The sequence below is a fragment of the Danio aesculapii genome, chromosome 11, assembly GCF_903798145.1.
Source record: "Danio aesculapii chromosome 11, fDanAes4.1, whole genome shotgun sequence".
In the NCBI taxonomy this organism is placed as follows: Eukaryota; Metazoa; Chordata; class Actinopteri; order Cypriniformes; family Danionidae; genus Danio; species Danio aesculapii.
Window position 1 is genome coordinate 38215189 of NC_079445.1, and position 19526 is coordinate 38234714.

Below are 19526 nucleotides of genomic sequence, written 5' to 3' on the forward strand. Positions count from 1 at the left end.
CCTTAAATGAGCCGACATTTTTTTTTATTTTTGTTCAACAGGATTGCATTTAGTCTTAGTCTACTTAAAATTAGCCATAAAATAAACAGTATATGATAAAACCACAGTATGAATCTCAACCAAACCTGGAGCATCACCAACACCACCTACATTTTCCCTCAGAACGCTGCTTCACATTGGTCAAAATCTACATCCATCAAGACGTCATTTCAATACTCCGGCTCTAAATAAAACCACCAAGCGGCCACAACTGCATCTACAAAGTGCATGTGCGGTTGCGCTCAGTCCTGTGTTCAGTCTGTAAAGAGGCAGATGAACAGGTTGAGATGAATGCTGAAGTGTGGAGCTTCTCTCTGTGTGTGTTCACAGCTCTGATGAGTCACAGAGCGACAGAAGGAGAACAGACATGACAAACACAACTACACACTGACAGACTCACTGTATGCAGAGCATGCATTCACACACCGATCATCTACACTTTCTTTCTTTTGAAGAAGCACAAATGTGGGTTACTTAGAGCACTCAAAAATATACATTTGCTGCTATCAAACTAGAGTTAGTCAGAATTATTAGCCCCCCTGTATAGATTTTTTCCTAATTTCTGTTTAACAAAATGAAGATTTCTAAACATATTTCTAAACATAATTTATAATAACTGATTTATCTTTGCCATGATATTTTACTATATATTTTTCAAGAGACTAGTATTCAGCTTAAAGGGGTTGTCCAGAGTGTATTTTTAAGTATGGTTGTGTTTTTGGGGTGCAAGGCAATGTGTGCTCATGCTTCATTTGTAAAAAAAATAAAGTTATTTTTTCATATGTCTTACTTTGATTATTATACATTGATTATTATATTATATTGATTATTATACAGCTACTCGGCTAACATGAAAACGACTGTCATATTTCCAGGTTACTCCGAAGGCCCGCCCTCAAGAGGCTCTGATTGATCAGCTAACATAATGTGCTGTGCTTTGCGGTTCGGCTCCATGTCAGGAAGTGCCACACCTCTACTAGCAAGCACTTTGCCTCCGCTGTGTACAATTTATTTATTCATTCATTCATTCATTTTAATTGCACTATAACACAAATACAATAAGGCAAAATTCAATTAACAAGTTTTATCTACATTTACAGAACAGAGCACAAATAATACTCCAATCAATAAGATAATAATTTCCCAGTGATGGGTTGCAGCTGGAAGGGCATCCACTGCATAAAACATATGCTGGATAAGTTGGCAGTTCATTCCGCTGTGGGGACCCCAGATTAATAAAGTGACTAAGCCAAAAAAAAAAAATGAATGAATGAATGAAGATACTAATAAAAATAAAATTTACACATAATAGACACATAAACAAAGCCAAAAAATATATTAATTTACACTACAGGGTCTTCTATTAATGTAAATATTTTCAATAAACTAAATAGTCTTTTTCCTAATTTTGATTATACCAACTTTAAAGATTTACAGTAACCAAAATTCCATGTGCAAAAGCAAAAACAAAAATGAAAATAAATTTTATCCAAAATTATAATCTTGTTCATTACAATATAAATATTACCATTTACCCCCTAATAAACCAAAGAAAATATCATTTTTAGAAAATTGGTAGGACAACTTGAGAGAAACTTTTAACCACTCGAATGAATCAGACCAGAAGGTTCTGCAATATAAACCGTCCAAAAATAGATGTGCAGTCGTTTCAGTGTCAACCTCACAGAATGTACAATTATTGTGATCAAAATAAAATTTTTGTCTAAGAAACTATGAAGATGAGTAAATAAAATTGAATCGCCATCTCAGTTTGAGCCTAAATCAGATAGAAAACAAAGAGCACACAGCTGAACATCATGTCTGCTCTCTAAATAAAACCTGGCATGTGTCTTTAATATGTGGTCAGATTATAAGCATGTGTAAGTTTTGCGATATCTTTTTTGAGATGTAGAACATGCGGAAAGCATCCGCATAGAGAGACACTACAGTGCTGCTGAAGATTGTCAGTGTTTACAGGGGTTTGACCAACACAATCTCACGGCAATTCGTAACTTTTTGATTTAGTGGCTAATTCATACAATTTAGTATGATTTGCTTATCCCCCAATGACTGTTGGGTTTAGGGGCGGGGTTAGGTGCCACGCTTTTTAAAATCGTACAATTTCGTATGACTGATCTTGTACGAATTAGTACGAATAAGCCACTAAACTGACAAAACGTAAAATACTTATGATTTCTCGTGAGATCAGGCTGGTTTGACAGATAAATATGAATGTGTAGCTAAATTATTAATGGTGCCAAACAGCATTTCCTGTTGTTTCCATCTTTGTTTATGTCCTCGCTACAACATACCATTGATGGTAGACACTGTGCAAAAATACTTACAGGTTGTGACACAATCCACAGCTTCGTCTATTATGGTTGGAGCTGCTCCTTCTTTGAGTTTTAGCTGAATTCAGCACTGAACTGGAAGATATTCTGAAAGCTGTCCTTTGTCAAATGCTATAGCTATATCTTTTTTTATAATTCTTTGGAACATAATTAAATTAAACTATAAGCATTTCTCTCGTTGTGTCATGTCCTTTGAAAGGTCAAATACAGAAACAAAGGAAGCTCTGTGGAAATAGCAGCGTTTGGATAGCAATAACATACAAAAAAAATTAACCTAGTTTTTTTTCTAACCTTTTAATTTTAAACTGCTTTTATTTTAGCCGAAATAAAATAAGACTTCCTTCAGAAGAAAAAAAATTATGAAATACTGTGAGAAATAAAACGTACAGAACTAAAATTCTACTATCTTCAAAGAAAACCATTATAAGCTTATGCTTTATTATACTGCAAGAAAGCCATTGTTATTGCTGTACTGAGGTAGAATGGAGACGTCTTGCGGTTTGAAGGCCAGAGGAACAGTGAGCAACTATTAAGTGTCATATGATGGAGTTGGTTTAAAATGGGCAGATGTGCTGTTAACCTTTTTAAAATTGGCCTTTCGATGTGTGGTCCAGGGTGCATCACTGTATTGTATCAGTGTTTTTATCTGAGGCTTAACCCTTGTGCATCCACAAACTTTATTATTATTTATCATATTTCTTTATTATTCTTTTTTTTTTTCACCTGTGTTAAAATCAAGGGCATCCACTGCATAAAACATATGCCGGAATAGTTGGTGGTTCATTCCACTGTGGCGACCCCTGATAAATAAGGAACTAAGCCAAAGAAAAATGAAGATATTAAAATCATTAAAGGGATAGTTCACCCAAAATGAAAATATACTTACTATTTACTCACCTGCAAGTGGTTCCAAACCTTTGAGTTTCTTTTTTCAGTAAAACACAAAAGAAGATATTTTGAAGAAAGCTGAAAACCTGTAACCATCGACTTCCATATAAAAAAAATACAGTTGAGGACGATGGTTACACATTTCCAACATTCTTCAAAATATTTTCTTTTGTGTTTAACAGTAGAAAGCAAGTTAAACGGGTTTGGTAAATGATAATATATTTTCATTTTTTGGGTGAACTATCCCTTTTAGTTGACTACATTTTTGGGAGTTGGTCTGAAGCGGGTAGATGTGGTTTTACCGTTTTTAAAATTGGCCTTTCTATGTGTGGTCCAGTGTGCCAAAAGTGCATGGTCTGTATATTGAAATAAATTGATTTTATAGTGGGGTTTTTTTTTCATAAAAAAAAACTGTGCATGATGTAAACAAATTACATTTTAAAAGATATTAAAATCAAGAGCATCCGCTGCATAAAACATAGACCGGAATATTTGGCAGTTCATTCCACTGTAGCAACCCCTGATAAATAAGGGACTAAGCAAAAGGAAAATGAACGAATATACGAAGATATTAAAATCATTAAAGGGATAATCCACCCAAAATGAAAATTTACTTACTATTTACTCACCTGCAAGTGGTTCCAAACCTTTGAGTTTCTTTTTTCAGTGAAACATAAAAGAAGATATTTTGAAGAAAGCTGAAAGCCTGTAACCATCGACTTCCATATAAAAAAATACAGTTAAAGACGATGGTTACACATTCTTCAAAATATCTTCTTTTGTGTTTAACAGTAGAAAGCAAGTTAAACAGGTTTGGAACAAGTAAATGATAATATATTTTCATTTTTGGGTGAACTATCCCTTTTAGTTGAATACATGGGAGTTGTTCTGAAACGGGTAGATGTGGTTTTACCCTTTTTAAAATTGGCCTTTCGATGTGTGGTCCAATGTGCGAAAAGTGCATGGTTTTATATGGAAATAAATAGATTTTATAGTGGGGGGGTTTTTTCATAAAAAAACTGTGCATGATGTAAATAAATTACATTTTAAAAGATATTAAAATCAAGAGCATCCGCTGCATAAAACATAGACGGGAATATTTGGCAGTTCATTCCACTGTAGCAACCCCTGATAAATAAGGGACTAAGCCAAAGGAAAATGAACGAATGTACGAAGATATTAAAATCATTAAAGGGATAGTTCACCCAAAATGAAAATGTACTCACTATTTACTCGCCTGCAAGTGGTTCCAAACCTTTAATCTTAATAAAAGTCAATGGTTACAAATTTCCAACATTCTTCAAACAATCTTCTTTTCTGTTTAACAGTAGAAAGTTGAACAGGTTTGGAACACGTAAAAAAGAAAGTAAATGATGACATTTTTCATTTTTGGGTGAACTATCCCTTAAAGTTGAATACATATTTGGTATAGTCACCAGAACTGATGCTGAAAGAATAATATAATGTTAGCTTATGATGGGTTTCTGAGAGTTAATAAATAGTATTTAAAGTCACTGAGCGAGGTTGGTAAAATAAAGCAGCGAGCTCACCAAGAACATTTATTAGATTTCTGTGTCGTTTCAGTTCAGACTCTTTTATGAGGGCGATGTTTGTCGGTGGAGACAGCGATGTGCCTTTTCCATCTGCTGGGAAATAAAAGCGGCCAATACGACTCTTTCTCTCCATCCATCTCACTTCTTTCCTCCTGTCTTTCTCTTTATCCATGTTTCACTAATAGCACAAACAACACCTACACACTCCCTCGGAAAGTCCATATAAACACACTAACAGCTTCTGCTTCCTCATTCTGGCTGTGAGTTTCATTTCAAATATGTCGATTGTGAAAGTAATTTACTTTCCTCATTTGATTAAATTCATGAATTTGTGTGGGTACATAATTAAATCTTAAAAGTGCCATGAAGTGCTTTGAAATGTGCGTTTTTTTATTTAATATTTGATGTAATCTTAACTGAAACATTAAGAGAGAGCGGGACGTAGCCCTTACCCTTTTTTAAAAACAACCAATAGCGTTTAGATTTGATCACAGCTCTGCCAGTGAGAGTGGTCGAGCTCAAGTGCATCAAATGACAAGCAAATGACAAATGTCTTGAAGGGGGTGGGGCAGGTCAGATAATAGCGAGTATTTGATTGGTCGAGATTTGATGAGAAACTCAAGTATGAGGTGACGCAATACTTCAATACTTCTAAACACAAATTTTGTCACCGTTTTGAAGCACGCTAGCTTATCGATATCCTTAAAACGAACACACTGATACTAACTTCATATTCATTTCACAGTTCCTTTAACAACAATCTTATTTTTAAAGAGTAAACATTATAACACAAGAGTGCTGAGGCTTTGAAACTATTGATCGTGAAGATGTTACTCATAGTATAAGTGGACTAAATGAAGACTTCAGATGGAGAAACCTTTCAATCCATGTGGCATTTCTACTTTTATCAGGCATTTTCATCTGGCTTCTATGTTTAGGTTCAGTCATTTCGCTTTAATGGCATGAAAATAAGGACTGACTAATAACCTTTTCATTCCCATTCAAGCTAAATTACAGCACTAAATACAGAACCCCTATGAAAATGAATGATAAAAGGGGAAAAAAGCGTCATATTGCCTAAGATGTTTTTGCATCTGAAGTCTTGAAATCTTTTTATATCTCTTAAGAAACTGTAATTACTCCACCATGTGCAATATTACGTTTAATATTACAATATTACAGTACAATCAACGCATTTTCATTCATTTATTCATTTTCCTTCAACTTAGTCCCATTTTTCATCAGGGGTCACCACAGCGGAATCAACCGCCAGCTTATCCAGCATATGTTTTAGACGCCGTATGCCCTTCCAGCTGCAACTCAGTACTGGGAAACATCCATACACTCTCAATACACATACTACGGACAATTTAGCTTACCCAATTCACCGATCCGCTTGTTAAGTGTGACGTCACGCGAATTGTTTTCCGGGTCCAAGCGCTCGATCAAACTGTATGGGGAGACTTATCAAATGGTAACAATAAACGTTTACAAAGCGATGTAATAATATTATAATAATAATGAATTATTTATAAATTATGAAAATTTTGGTATTTGTGATGCAGCAAGTCCAGATACTGATCTGTACACTATGATTTTACTTGAAATTCACTTTAAAGTGTGATAAGACAATATTCATTCATGGCCACTCTTTATTCATAATTCAAATAAGTAGCGGCTTGGACCCGGAAACAGTATTCCTTACGTCACGACTTAAGCGGATAGTGCATGTCTTTGGATTGTGAGGGAAACCGGAGCACTCTGAGAAAACCCACACGAACACGGGGAGAACAAGCAAACTCCATACAGTAACACATGTAACACAAAAATATTTTATATTAAAACTAAATATCAATATTCTATAAGCCTGAAACTCTCAAAGAGTACTTTTCCTCAGCGATAATGCATTGAATTAATAATAAAGGCAGTAAAGAGATATTATAAAATATATTAAATAAATGCTTTCACCTTCTACTCCTCAAATAATATTGGAAAAAATGTCATAAATATACTTGAATGATTTCTGGAGGATCATGTGAGACTGAAAACTATGGTATTATTGCTTTGCAATGTCAGGAATTAATAATATTTATAACAAATCAATATAAAATAAAATATACGTCTATTTTCTGAATACTTCCATGCAATAAATGCAACCTTGATGAGTCTACAATTCTACAATTCTAAAGCATTTTTTCAAAATCGTAATATACCAAACTTTTGAATGGCAATGTGTGACATTTAGATCAGAAATGAATAAACTATTTACATGGAAAATGTTAAAGCCGTCTAGTGAAAGATTATTTAAAAATAATACTATTATTTATCACTCCATTTGATAACATACGTGGTTAACTGCATGTTCATTTATTCATTTTCCTTAGGCTTAGTCCCTTTATTCATCAGGGGTTGCCACAGTGGAATGAACCGCCAACTTATTCAGCATGTGTTTCACGCAGCGGATACCCTTCCAGCTGCAACTAATTACTGGGAAACACCCAAACACACTCAAGCCGCCTTTCCACTGCACACAACATTCAAACACGACTCTTGGAATATGCCCCCTTGTAGCAATCGCACAGATTTTTCAGTTTTGTCGTGCAACATGGGAGAGAAGCTGGATTCTCACAGTGTCCGAAATAAAGAAGTGCAAAAGCAAGAGCCTTTATTCTCCGTAGGTTCACCATAGTTGAATGAATAAATACTAGAAACTCATATCGCAAAAAATTTTGGAGGGAATGTGAAGACAACATTAATATATATATATATATATATATATATATATATATATATATATATATATATATATATATATATATATATATATATATATATATATATATATATAAAATATTTTTTTTATTACTCATTTATGAATAGAATGTCTTTTTATATATATATAAAATTTTCAGACTACCATTTCTCATCTTGCGTGTACAGACCTGTTTATATAACACTGGAATACGTCACACCCGGTTGGCCGGTCCCATGCGGTCTAGTCGCAGGAGTTTTCCCTCATACAGAGACGATTGGAACTCCATGCAGCTTTTAGACTACTCTCTGTTGGAAATGAATGACGTCGCTTGTTGAAATGCGGCTACAGTTTTACACACACCCTCATTCACTGTGGGCAATTTAGTTTATCCAATTTACCTATAGCGCATGTCTCTGGACTGTGGGGGACACCGTAGCACCCGGAGGAAACTCACACCAACACAGCCAGAACATGCAAACTCTACACAGAAATGCAAACCAACAACTTTCTTGCTGTGAGGCCACAGTGCTAACCACTGAGCCACCATTTCGCCTAACTGCATGTTGTGTTCTTTTAAAATACTCTGAAGTATTATTTACTTTTCACAGTATATTTTTTTCTCTTTCTCTTTCTCAAATATTTACATTTACATTTACATTTAGTCATTAAGCAGACGCTTTTATCCAAAGCGACTTACAAATTGTATCGTCATCCTTGCTTTGTTATGCTAATCATTTTAAAATAAAAAAAAACAAATTAAAAAAAATAAAATAGTAATAAATTAATGAATAGATAAACAAATAATAAATAAACAAATCTACATACATACATACAGTTGAAGCCCCTCTGAATTATTAGCCCCCCTGTTTATTTTTTCTCCAATTTCTGTTTAACAGAGAGATGTTTTCAACACATTTCTAAACATTAGTTTGAACTCATTTCTAATAACTGATTTCTTTTATCTTTGCCATGATGACAGTACATAATATTTGACTAGATATTTTTCAAGACACTTCTATACAGCTTAAAGTGACATTTAAAGGCTTAACTAGGTTAATTAGGTTAACTAGGCTGGTTAGGGTAATTAGGCAAGTTATTGTATAACGATGGTTTGTTCTGTAGACCATCGAAAACAAATATAGCATAAAGGGGCTACTAATTTTGACCTTAAAATGGCTTTTTAAACTGCTTTTATTCTAGCTAAAATAAAAAAAAGACTTTCTCCAGAAGAAAAAATATAATCAGATATACTGTGAAAATTTCCTTGCTCTGTTTAACATAATTTGGGAAATATTTGAAAGAAATTCAAAGGGGGGCTAATAATTCTGACTTCAACTGTACATACATACATACATACATACATACATACATACATACACCAAAATGAGTTCCAGCAATATGACTACGTGATCCAAATGACTCACTCAATTAAAACAAATCCTCAAACAGAAATGACTCACTAAAATGATTCAGACATTTGAGAGAGCATGGTAGCTGGATAGTACTGAATGGTAGTACTGAAAATATAATCACGTACATAGTTTTAGGATTTCATGGCAAGTTATTTCCAAATACTGTGCCAACGGCACTGCTGTGAAATGATTTTAAAGATCAGCTTCAGCGAACATCAAACTTTAAAAGCCATTTTTAAAAGAGAGAAAGAAGCCTATGAGGAGCTCAGCACAAGGTCTGGTCTCATCTGTACACATCTCACGCTCTTTACCAGCGAATGATGAAGTGCTTTGATATGGTCCATAAGACTAACATCAGTCAGTCAAACAAAAGGAGCCGTTGTTTGGGAATGACGGCATGACATTGTGCAGAAATATCTAAGCATTTTAAGTGCATCAGTAAAAACATGGGAAGAAAAATAAAAAACAGAATGGTCACCGAGAAAAATAAATACGATACACACACATTGCGATATTTTGTTTTTCTGAAATATCCAGACATGGACAAAATTGTTGGTACCCTTCCACTGAAGAAAGTAAAAACTACACTGTAAAAAATGCTGGGTTCCACAAAATCCCTTCATGTTGTCCCAACACAAATCAATTAAGTTAATGTGAGTTATGAAAAAAGCAGTTGTTTTGGTTCAACTCATTTTAAATAAGTAGTTTGAACAAGCAAGAAAAGTATTTTTGTGTACAATGGTCACTGAAACAGCTTAAAACTGAAAAGCGCAAAGATGATTACAAATGACTGAAAATAAACTAATGAAAATCAGATTTGCTTTCTAACTGTGGGTCAACAAACGCATTAAAAAGGTAAATGAAACTGGCCTGGACCTAACTGAGGGTACCAACTATTTTGACCACGTCTGTATATAGCGATATAAAATTCTATTTAACCAGATTTCTTTAAATTCATAGCTCTAAATTCATTCATTTAGATTGATTGGGATGATTCTGGAGGGGATTAAATCATTTACATTTAATAATAAAAATACAAATTTAAAGAAGTGATAAAAAACAGAACAAAGACGAAAAAAATAAAATAAGCTGTGCTTTACTTATAGGGCTCTATCATACGCCCTGTGCAATAAGGCACAAGACGCAGTTTGTAGCTATTTTCAGACCAGAGCAACAGTCATTTTCTCATTTTGCACCACGTTGTGTAAATGGCAATTCCATTTGCCTTACTTTGTGGACTCATGGGTGTTCCGGTCTAGAAAGGAGGTGTGTTAAGATGCATTGTGCAGAGCGTGTTAGTTATGTACCTATGCAGGTCCAAGCTTATGCATTGTTTAATAAACTCAGGATGTACAGCAATACACAAATATACTTACATATGAAAAAAAAATGAAGGATTAAAATGTTACAAAATTTTATTTGCCCACCTGTCGAGTTTGAGATGTTTGAATCCCCATATGGGGCTTAAGAATTAGACGGGTTTTGGACATATCTCAGTTTTTTGACCACACTTCATTATTATTATTATTATTATTCATTTATTCGACTTTACAACTGCATTTAGTAATAGTTTTGAAACACATTTTTGCACTTAAACTAAATTAAATATGTAGGCTAATGTCTTCAGTGGAAAGAGTACAACACTGTTTCCTCATCCACGAAAGTAAAGGAGTAAAAGTAAAGAGAAAAAGGCTGAATGGAGGAGGCTCATTCTTTATCCTTGCGCTGCAGATGGTCTGTTTAACTGTTTTCTCGCTATTGAAGCGTTCAGTTTTTCCCCTTACAAAGTCTGCCATGTAAATAGCTAATGAGCCATGGCGTAACTCAACTGACTCTTAAAGGGAATGGGAGATGAGACTCTGATTGGTTTAATGCACGTTATGCAAAAAAAACACCTATAACTCAATAAGAGAATAAGCACAACCCTGTTAGACCATGCACCGCGGGACAGAGCACATTTCTCCATCCTTAAAATAGCAAAAGTGGATTCGGACACACCCTTTTGTTGCAACAAGCACTTTAGATTTTGTGCCTAGATCGTTAAAATAGAGTCCATAGTATTCAGGTACAGAAAATGAATAAGAAAATGCTAAATAATACCATAGTCTTCGTCATATTAATAATTCAAATAACCTTTTTTAAAGTGACAAATTATTAATTTTCCTATGGGTAATGCTTTAAGCTCTTCTGAAATTGTGAAAGTCACAGTCCTTAAAAACAGTAAATAATTATTGTGTAGACTTGTGTTATTGTGCATAGTCCAACTAAATATGTGCATCACTCTAATAAAATTAACCCTAACTGAAAAATTAATGAATCAAAATGACTGGCAGTTGCAATCGCTGCTAAAATTAATTTAATGGCAAATTTCTGATCAGCACAAACTTGTTAGATTGGTTACTCCAGATCTGATCAATAGCGTTTGCCTTCAGACTTGCACATGCAAGCTGAGACACATGCACTCAATAGAGGGGTAGGGTTATGTGTATGCATTAAAAGCTTTGCATACAGTCTCAGCTTGACGGTCTGCAGCCAGAACCTTCTTGATCTGTTAAGTAGACAACATTCAACATTTTTATTAAGACTGGTCTATAGCCTGAAAATAAATCTGCAAAGGCTATTTTTGGGTTTCTGATGGTATTTCTATGACACTAACGCAGATGATACATTTTTATTCTATCATGGTTATAAATGTGGCTCTTGCTCAACTACAATTCCAACTCAACATTGCACATCCTGAGATGTGACCATTGCGAATGCACCCAATATAAATAAAATCCTTTTTTTTACGACTGTGATGGGAAACACACACACCAGGAGTTTTAAAGAAGCCGGTCAGACTCAAGACAGACAGCACATGCAGCAGTAACATTACTACCATACAAATGCATAGCCATGTTTGTCACACATCAAAACAAGCTTCCCAACACACCAATCAGACCACAGTGAAACGCTGACATCCAGGATATAGTCTTACTGTGAGAAGCTTGACTATGAATAAAGCGACAGCCAGGTCACCCTCCCGCCACAAATACATTTCATTTGCATCATTGCATTGTAAATCGATGTTTCAGGTTGGCTACACGATGTATCTGCACTTCAAAACACTGAAGACGCAGTTGTGCAGGATGCAAAACAAAGCAAGGACGACGAGAATATTATTCAATCCCTGTAGAGAAAAGCAACACTAAACACAACAATATAACCAACTAACCATGCATATTCAGGAATGACAAAAAAGGGCTTCAACTTATTCAGTGAAAGAGAAAATCGTCTTGCATGTTTTCATTTGTTGGCATCCAATATTTTAAGTCAGATTATAACGTTCCCCAACCTATAGTTTCTCAGCCAGCTGAATGCTGGAAGAAAAACAATGCTGAAAGCTTACAATATAATGCGAGTAATATCATAAATGTGCATAATGTAAATTGGAAAATGTGGAGTTGTGAACCCTAGTGACTGTAAATTCAATCAAACTATACTGTATTTGGACACAAATTAATCTATTACTGTAGATGCGAGTCTAATTATAATATTATGCAATCTATAACAGTGGTTCTCAACCAGTGGGATGCAAAAAAAGCAATTGCAGTATTTTAGCACAAATTTAAAGGGATAGTTCACCCAAAACTGAAAATCATTTACTCACGCTTCACTTGATCAAACCCTATTTGAGATTCTTTCTTTTGTTGAACACAAAAGAGGATATTTTGAAAAATGTTGGCACACATTGACTTTCATTGTAATTGTTTTTCCTACTATGGATGTCAATAAAGTTTTCAACTTTATTCTAAATATCTTTTGTGTTCAACAGAAATTAAGGTAATTTTCATCTTTGGGTGAATTATCTCTTTAAGTGTTGATAAAAGACTAATTATAATATTAGACAATCTCTAACAGTAGTTCTCATCCAGTGGGATGCAAAAAAACAAAAATAAAACAAAAGCAAATAATACAAGATTTACAATTAATTTTGACATCTCTTGCTCTTTCTGTGAGACTTCCTCTGAGTCGGTCGTTCACTTGTTTTGGGAATGTCCCTTTGCTAAATCTTTCTGGTCTGATATGAATACTCTAATTGTCCAAAAGGTTTGTGGTGATTTTTCTTTAAGCTAAAAAACATTATTTTGGGGGTTTTATATTAAAGAAAAACAATTCCTTAATTTAACTTTTTTATTTATTGAAGTTTTTTTTATAGATAAATGTAAATATACTCAATGTAAGCCAAATTTTGTATTTCTTTTAAACAAGAATTGGAACTGTACTTAAGAATCATCGCAGAGTCTCATAAGAAACAATGAAAAATTAAAACTTATAAAACATGTGCCTTTTTAATATTCTGCATTAATTTGTATTATTTTTTCATGTGCCCTCTCTTAGTTATTTGATTCTTTTTCTCTCATTATCTTTCTTTTCTCTTTATTATATTTCTTTAAAATTTCTCTTGTTGGAAAAAAAGCAATATTTGTATGGTTTGTACTATACTTCTATCTGTTTGTATTTGAATCTGCTGTAATTGCAATTTAAAAAAACACAATTTAATATTTAAAGTTAGTCTTTTGAATCCATTGAATAGAAAATGCTGTGTTGCTGTTGACATTAAACGTTACAGTATTTTGGCACAAACTTAAAGGGATAGTTCACTCAAAACTGAAAATCATCTACTCTCTCCTCACTTGTTCAAAACCTATTTGAGATTCTTTCTTTTGTTGAACACAAAAGAAGATCTTTTGAAGAATGTTGGTAGCTGGCACCTACTGACTTTCATTGTAATTGTTTTTCTTTCTATGAATGTCAATGTTTACCAGTTTTCAACATATCTTTTGTGGTCAACAGAAGAAAAAAAATCAATGATGAGGTAATTTTCATTTTTGGGTGAACAATCTCTTTAAGTGTTGATAAAAGATAAATTATAATATTGGACAATCTCTAACTGTAGTTGCATGAAATACTAATAGCAAATATAATGCAATTCATTGCATAAACTTTTTACTTTTATTTTAAATGATTAACAGATACTTATCAAAAATGGTAGAGTTTTTGAAGCATTGTGGCAAATTATAATTAGCATTTTGGTTTAAAGTAGGGCTGCACAATATATCGTTTCAGCATCGATGTTGCAATGTGCACAACCGCAACAGTCACATCACAAGATATGCAGTGTTGAGTCTTATGCTGAGTTCAGACCGCATGATTTTAGCATCGATTTTGACTCTGACAGATTTTAAGAAATCGTTGACAAATGGCTGAAATCACAGGCAAATCGGTACTCGTTCACATGAGTAACAATCACACAGTGTGTGAACTATCAAAGACGCAATCTGAGAGAATCGCAGATGAGTCGCCGACACCTGTGGGATATTTGGCATGCTAAATATCTGGAGCTGTCAGCGATTCAAATCACGCCTTGTGAAACGTGTTCTGATTGAAAATAAGATCGCGATCACCTACAGCCAATGAGCGAGCAGCATCCACTAGTATGGGTATCTGCAGGTCAGCTGGAGAAGTTAAAAGGGCTTCTTTTCGGTCTATTTGGACCCAAGGAATGAAGGAAAAACTAGTGTAAATTTGGCAGGAGCACGCGTGTCCGATCTGGATGCAGCCATTATGATGCAAGCTGAGATTGCATCGCTCAGAAATTCAATGTCAGACAATGCACTCAGTGGAGCTAGAGATGTCAGTCTGAGAGGTAGAGTTAAGGGTGGGGTTAGGTGAGCAGATTAAAAAGCATTGGATGCAGCTCAAATTGCATCTGCGCCAAGTCTGCACCAGTGTTTGTTTGATGTGACATCTGAGCAATACCTCAACCGGGTGGAAAAAGAAATAAAGTTGAAGAGAAATTGCTAATTCCCTTCAAAAGCCAGCTTAGCAAAAGAAGTACATTTTCTACCCCACTAAAGTTTCTTTCTCATTATGTAGTTATTAACAAAAAATATACTACGTGACCTCACGTTGTTTCTATGTCACTTCTCATGTGTGTTTGGTTGTAAGATAACCAAGACAAAGCTGTCGGCGATTTTTCGTATTGTAAAGTCAAGCAGTGTAAAACCTTCTGCCCTGATCCATCTTGCAGTGTGAACACAGCAGCGACAAAACGCAACCCCAAAGTCATGCAGTGTAAAAACATCTGTGATGGGACTCATTTGAAAATCATGCAGTCTGAACTCGACATTAGTTGGCCAGGAGAATTGTATTTAATTAATTACTGTATTTATATTGAATTCATGTGATTTATGCAAAAAAAATAATAATAACTTTATTAATTTTTCTCTTGTTTCAAGTTCAAATATCCACATTTCAAAGCAAAACCAAATTATCTCAAAGGGGTGGTCCAGAGTGTATTTTTAAGGCTTGGCTGTTTATAAGATGCAAAGCAATTTGTGCTTCACTTGTAGAAAATAACGTTATTTGTTCATATGTCTTTGATTATATACAGCTACTCAGCTAACATGAAAACGACTGTCATACTTCCTAGATCCTCTGAAAGGCCCGCCCTCAAGAGGCTCTGATTGGTCCTAAGACAATGTGCTGTGATTCGCGGATCGGCTCCAGGTCACTCCCCTACAAGCACGCGATTTTGCGTTGTGTAAGGTCTAGTCAGAGCAGCTGAATCAGACAGAAATGAAGACACACCTCACGCCTGCTCTCTAAAATAAAATCTGACAAGTGTCTTTTACATATATTCAGAATAACCATGTGTAAGTAATATAAAACGTTTTCATGTCTTTTGCGAATTTGTTATTTGAGATGTAGAGCGCACGGAAAGCATCCGCATAGAGAGACACTGCAGCGATGCTGAAGACTCTGGGTGTTTTCAGCAGTTTGACTAATAAATAAGCATTTGTAGCTAAACTGTTAGCTGTGCCAAACAGCATTTCCCAGTGTTTACATCCTTGTTTACGTCCTCAACATACCGTTAATGCTAGAAACTGTGCCTGTAGTTAATCAATTTTAACAAACAAAAACACTTACAGGTTGTGTCTCACAATCCACAGCTTCGTCGGTTGGGGGAGTTTTAGCCGAATCCAGCACTGAACTGGGAGAGATTCTGAAAGCTGTCCTTTGTCAAATGCTAGAGCTATATCTTTTTTATAATTCTCTGGAACATAATTAATATTAAACTGTAAGCACTTCTGTGTCTTGTCCTTTGGAAGCCCAAATACAGAATCAGAAGAAGCTCTGTGGAAATAGCAGCGTTTAGATAGCATTTTAGCGTTCACTGCTTTAACAATACAGCGCCTCTGGCCACGCCTCATTGCTGTGCAGGGTGTGTGCGTGAGGTGAATGCATGTAAAAGCCCTTGCATGGAATGCATGGAAGCCCTTGTGATCTCACTAGCCCGGATGTATTTTTTTGTAATCCCCAAACTTTGTTTGCTGTCAGCTTTGCTAAGCTAACTCTATAAAAGCAAATTTGGGTCTCCCGTTGCATTGAACTGTGAATGTCTTGCATTCAGAGATGTTGTTTATGCTCACACAGCTACATTACACATCAACTAAAAGTTTAAAATATGGTATAGTGGACCACCCCTTTGAATAAAATTTGACATACTGTGTCTTTAAGAATAATTATATTGCTGGCTGTGCATCCTATTCAGATTGACAGTATTTTGGCACAAATTCAAGTTACCTGATCTACTCAAAAATAATAACGATTATGAAAACTACACAATGTAGAAGAAAACAAAAGCCAGACAGCTGTACACTAGGACTAAGCCAGATTGTGTCAACCATAATGAACTTATTTCTATGAATTACTGGCTTCCAAGAGGGCAAAACTATTGGAATTCAGGAGGTTATTGTACAATTTTATTACAGCGCTGGGTCACCACTTTATGTCTAATGTAAAGTCCTCAAGCAAAACCACTCGAGAATCACTGCTATAGACCCAGAGAAAGAGAAGGACATCGGGTAAATATGCAAACATCGCAAATTGCATCAAAGTTTGAATAATTCGAAATCTTTCCAGAGCAAGGGAAATCAGACATTGCATTATTTAAGCCTTGTAGAGGGAGACTAGAGATGAGCGAGGGGTGGGGAAGAATCGAGAGAGATAGTGAAAGATGTTCGCTCGCACGTGTAACAGATGAGTCACATGGATCCTCGTCAAAATTTGATCAATTATTAATGCTATAACATTTTATCATGCTTGCACTCTCAGAGCCCTCAAGTGTCTTTTACAGTGAGATTTTAGTACCGGTGCATTTTGATATCAGCACTATTAGGCGTGGCAGGCAAAGCGAAGAATTTCACATCATCTGGCTCTTTTAATGACCTAGACTCCATCGTGTTAGTGCATACTGAGGTTTATATCAATAAATAAGAGCGTACTACATATATAAACATGCTTTGCTTCTGTAATGTATATATATATTCAATAACGATGCAGATTCTAATATGCATTTAATATACATGTGAATGTATATATGATAATCTGTTAGATTACTATGCATCAATGCATTCATATCATCAATATCCTGAAGCTCAGAAACTAATGTGGCTTGGTTTGGGACAGAGCATGGCTAACAGCGCAGACTGTCTGTAATAATGAATGGAAAATATACATAAAAACACACACACATCCAACAGAAACATAATGCACATACGCTTATATGTAAAAAGATCTATGCACCAAGTGTGCTAGAGATCAAATAACCATGAGTCCAGTTTATGTCAGTTGATTCCTGATCTCAGGCAGGCACATATAGACGTTTTAGCTGACAACTGGCTTAGTAGGTTTTAGGTAATGCATATCATTGAGGTGTAAAACATCGGGTGTGAAGTGCACTTAAATAAGGTCTGTTCAAAAAAAAAAAAACATCAACAACATAGTAATCGATTGTGAATATGGCTGTAATATTGACTATATAGTTGTTTTATATGTAAAAAGCACGAGATTACACCTCACACACTCGAATCGTGTAGCACAAAGCATTGACCTGAACGCACAACAAATAGAAATGTTCCGCAGGGTTTCTGAATGGATTGTGGATACCTGTTCATTCCCGGCCCGTGTCCGGTGCCCATTCCCCCGGCAGGCGCTCCGTTGCTCGGCTTGTGGAGCTGTCCACCGCCCGCTGGTGCTGAAATGGAAGCCGGGGCTCCAGCCGCGGGGACAGCGCCTCCCGGTTGCCCCGGCTGTCCCTCTCCTTCGAGGCTCGCTTCATTCCCCATAGTCCCTCTGTGTGAGGCGGAGGACAAAGAAGAGATATGCTGACGAGCGTCTGATTGGGGTGTATTTAAACACTGGGAGAAAACTCAGCGCAGCTCCTCTTCCGCCATCATCACCTACAATCCAGCATCCTGAGCGGAGCGCGCACGCGTGCGGCCAACGGAAGGGCTCGACCGAGCACGCGCGGAACGGGGAGCGCGCAAAGGAGGAGCGGCGTGTGCGCGCTCGTGTCCTAGATCTACAGTCCTGTAGACTCCAGCCTTGGAGAATCGCACGGCATAGATTACCAGCGGCTTCTACTAACAATAAAGGTAACAATAACGCGTATTCTGAGTTGGGATAAGCATGGATAAATTTGTCATTTAAAAATATGAAGTTGTCCATATTTTAACTAAATAAAATAGTATTAAAAATGAATGTATATAAATGAGTCAATCATTTTGTTGTGTATAATACTGATTTTTTAAAATATATTTATAAAACCTAATATATTATTTTGTTGAATAAGCTAAATGTGTGTATTCTTATTATTATTTCGCAGCAGTAATATATCTGATTTTAAATAATTGATATAAGCAATATTTACACAATGTATCAATTTATTATTAATAATGGCAGTAGTAAACATTAACATTACCAGTAATACTAGTTCTAATTGCACACGTTTATAATTGTATTTATTAATTTAAGCATTAATCCTTTTATCACGAATAAAACGTTATTTACCTGTTACAAATGTACCCGTTTATCTGTTATTAGGAGGCACTAGTAGTAATATATTCATAAATAAAATGATAAATTAATTGCAGGTAAATGCATCATTTTTTATTATTTATTTAATTAATACCACTAGTAGTCACGAGAATAATAATAATAATAATAAGCTCTGGATTAAACTAGATCAATTTAAAATAATTAAAAAACATTAACCCAGCAATTAGAGTTGTCCATAATATATCCAAATAAATATTTATTGGAAAAATTATAAATGTATATGAAACAACTAATAATTTTGTAAGGTTATAGCTTATTTATGAAATGAAAAAACATATATTTATAGAATAGTACTCATAAATCTTAAAGACAAACTTGAAAATATAAGTGTAGTCTTAATACCATTATATCAATAACAAAATACAATATTTTATTTTAATAAAGTTTATTTTTAATTTCATACGAGGAACATAATTATAACAAATATTTTTTTATTAGTGGTACTAGTAAACATAGCTAAACCTAGTTATGCTAATAAGTTATTAATATTTTTATTTACTCATTTATAAATTAATCAGATTTATCCCTATACCACATATCAACACAATACTACATCTAAAAACAACAACTTCATAATTTAGAT

General features: G+C 34.9%; 1 protein-coding gene across 1 annotated transcript in view; it reads right to left on the reverse strand.

Moving 5' to 3' along the window:
* bsnb (bassoon (presynaptic cytomatrix protein) b) overlaps positions 1-18278 on the reverse strand; it is a 208633-nt gene extending 190355 nt beyond the window's left edge. The window contains exon 1 of the mRNA XM_056467786.1: positions 17993-18278. Coding sequence (XP_056323761.1) covers positions 17993-18171 — 179 coding nt within the window. The 5' untranslated portion in view covers positions 18172-18278. The remainder of the gene's footprint in view (positions 1-17992) is intronic.
* Positions 18279-19526: the final 1248 nt, after the last annotated feature.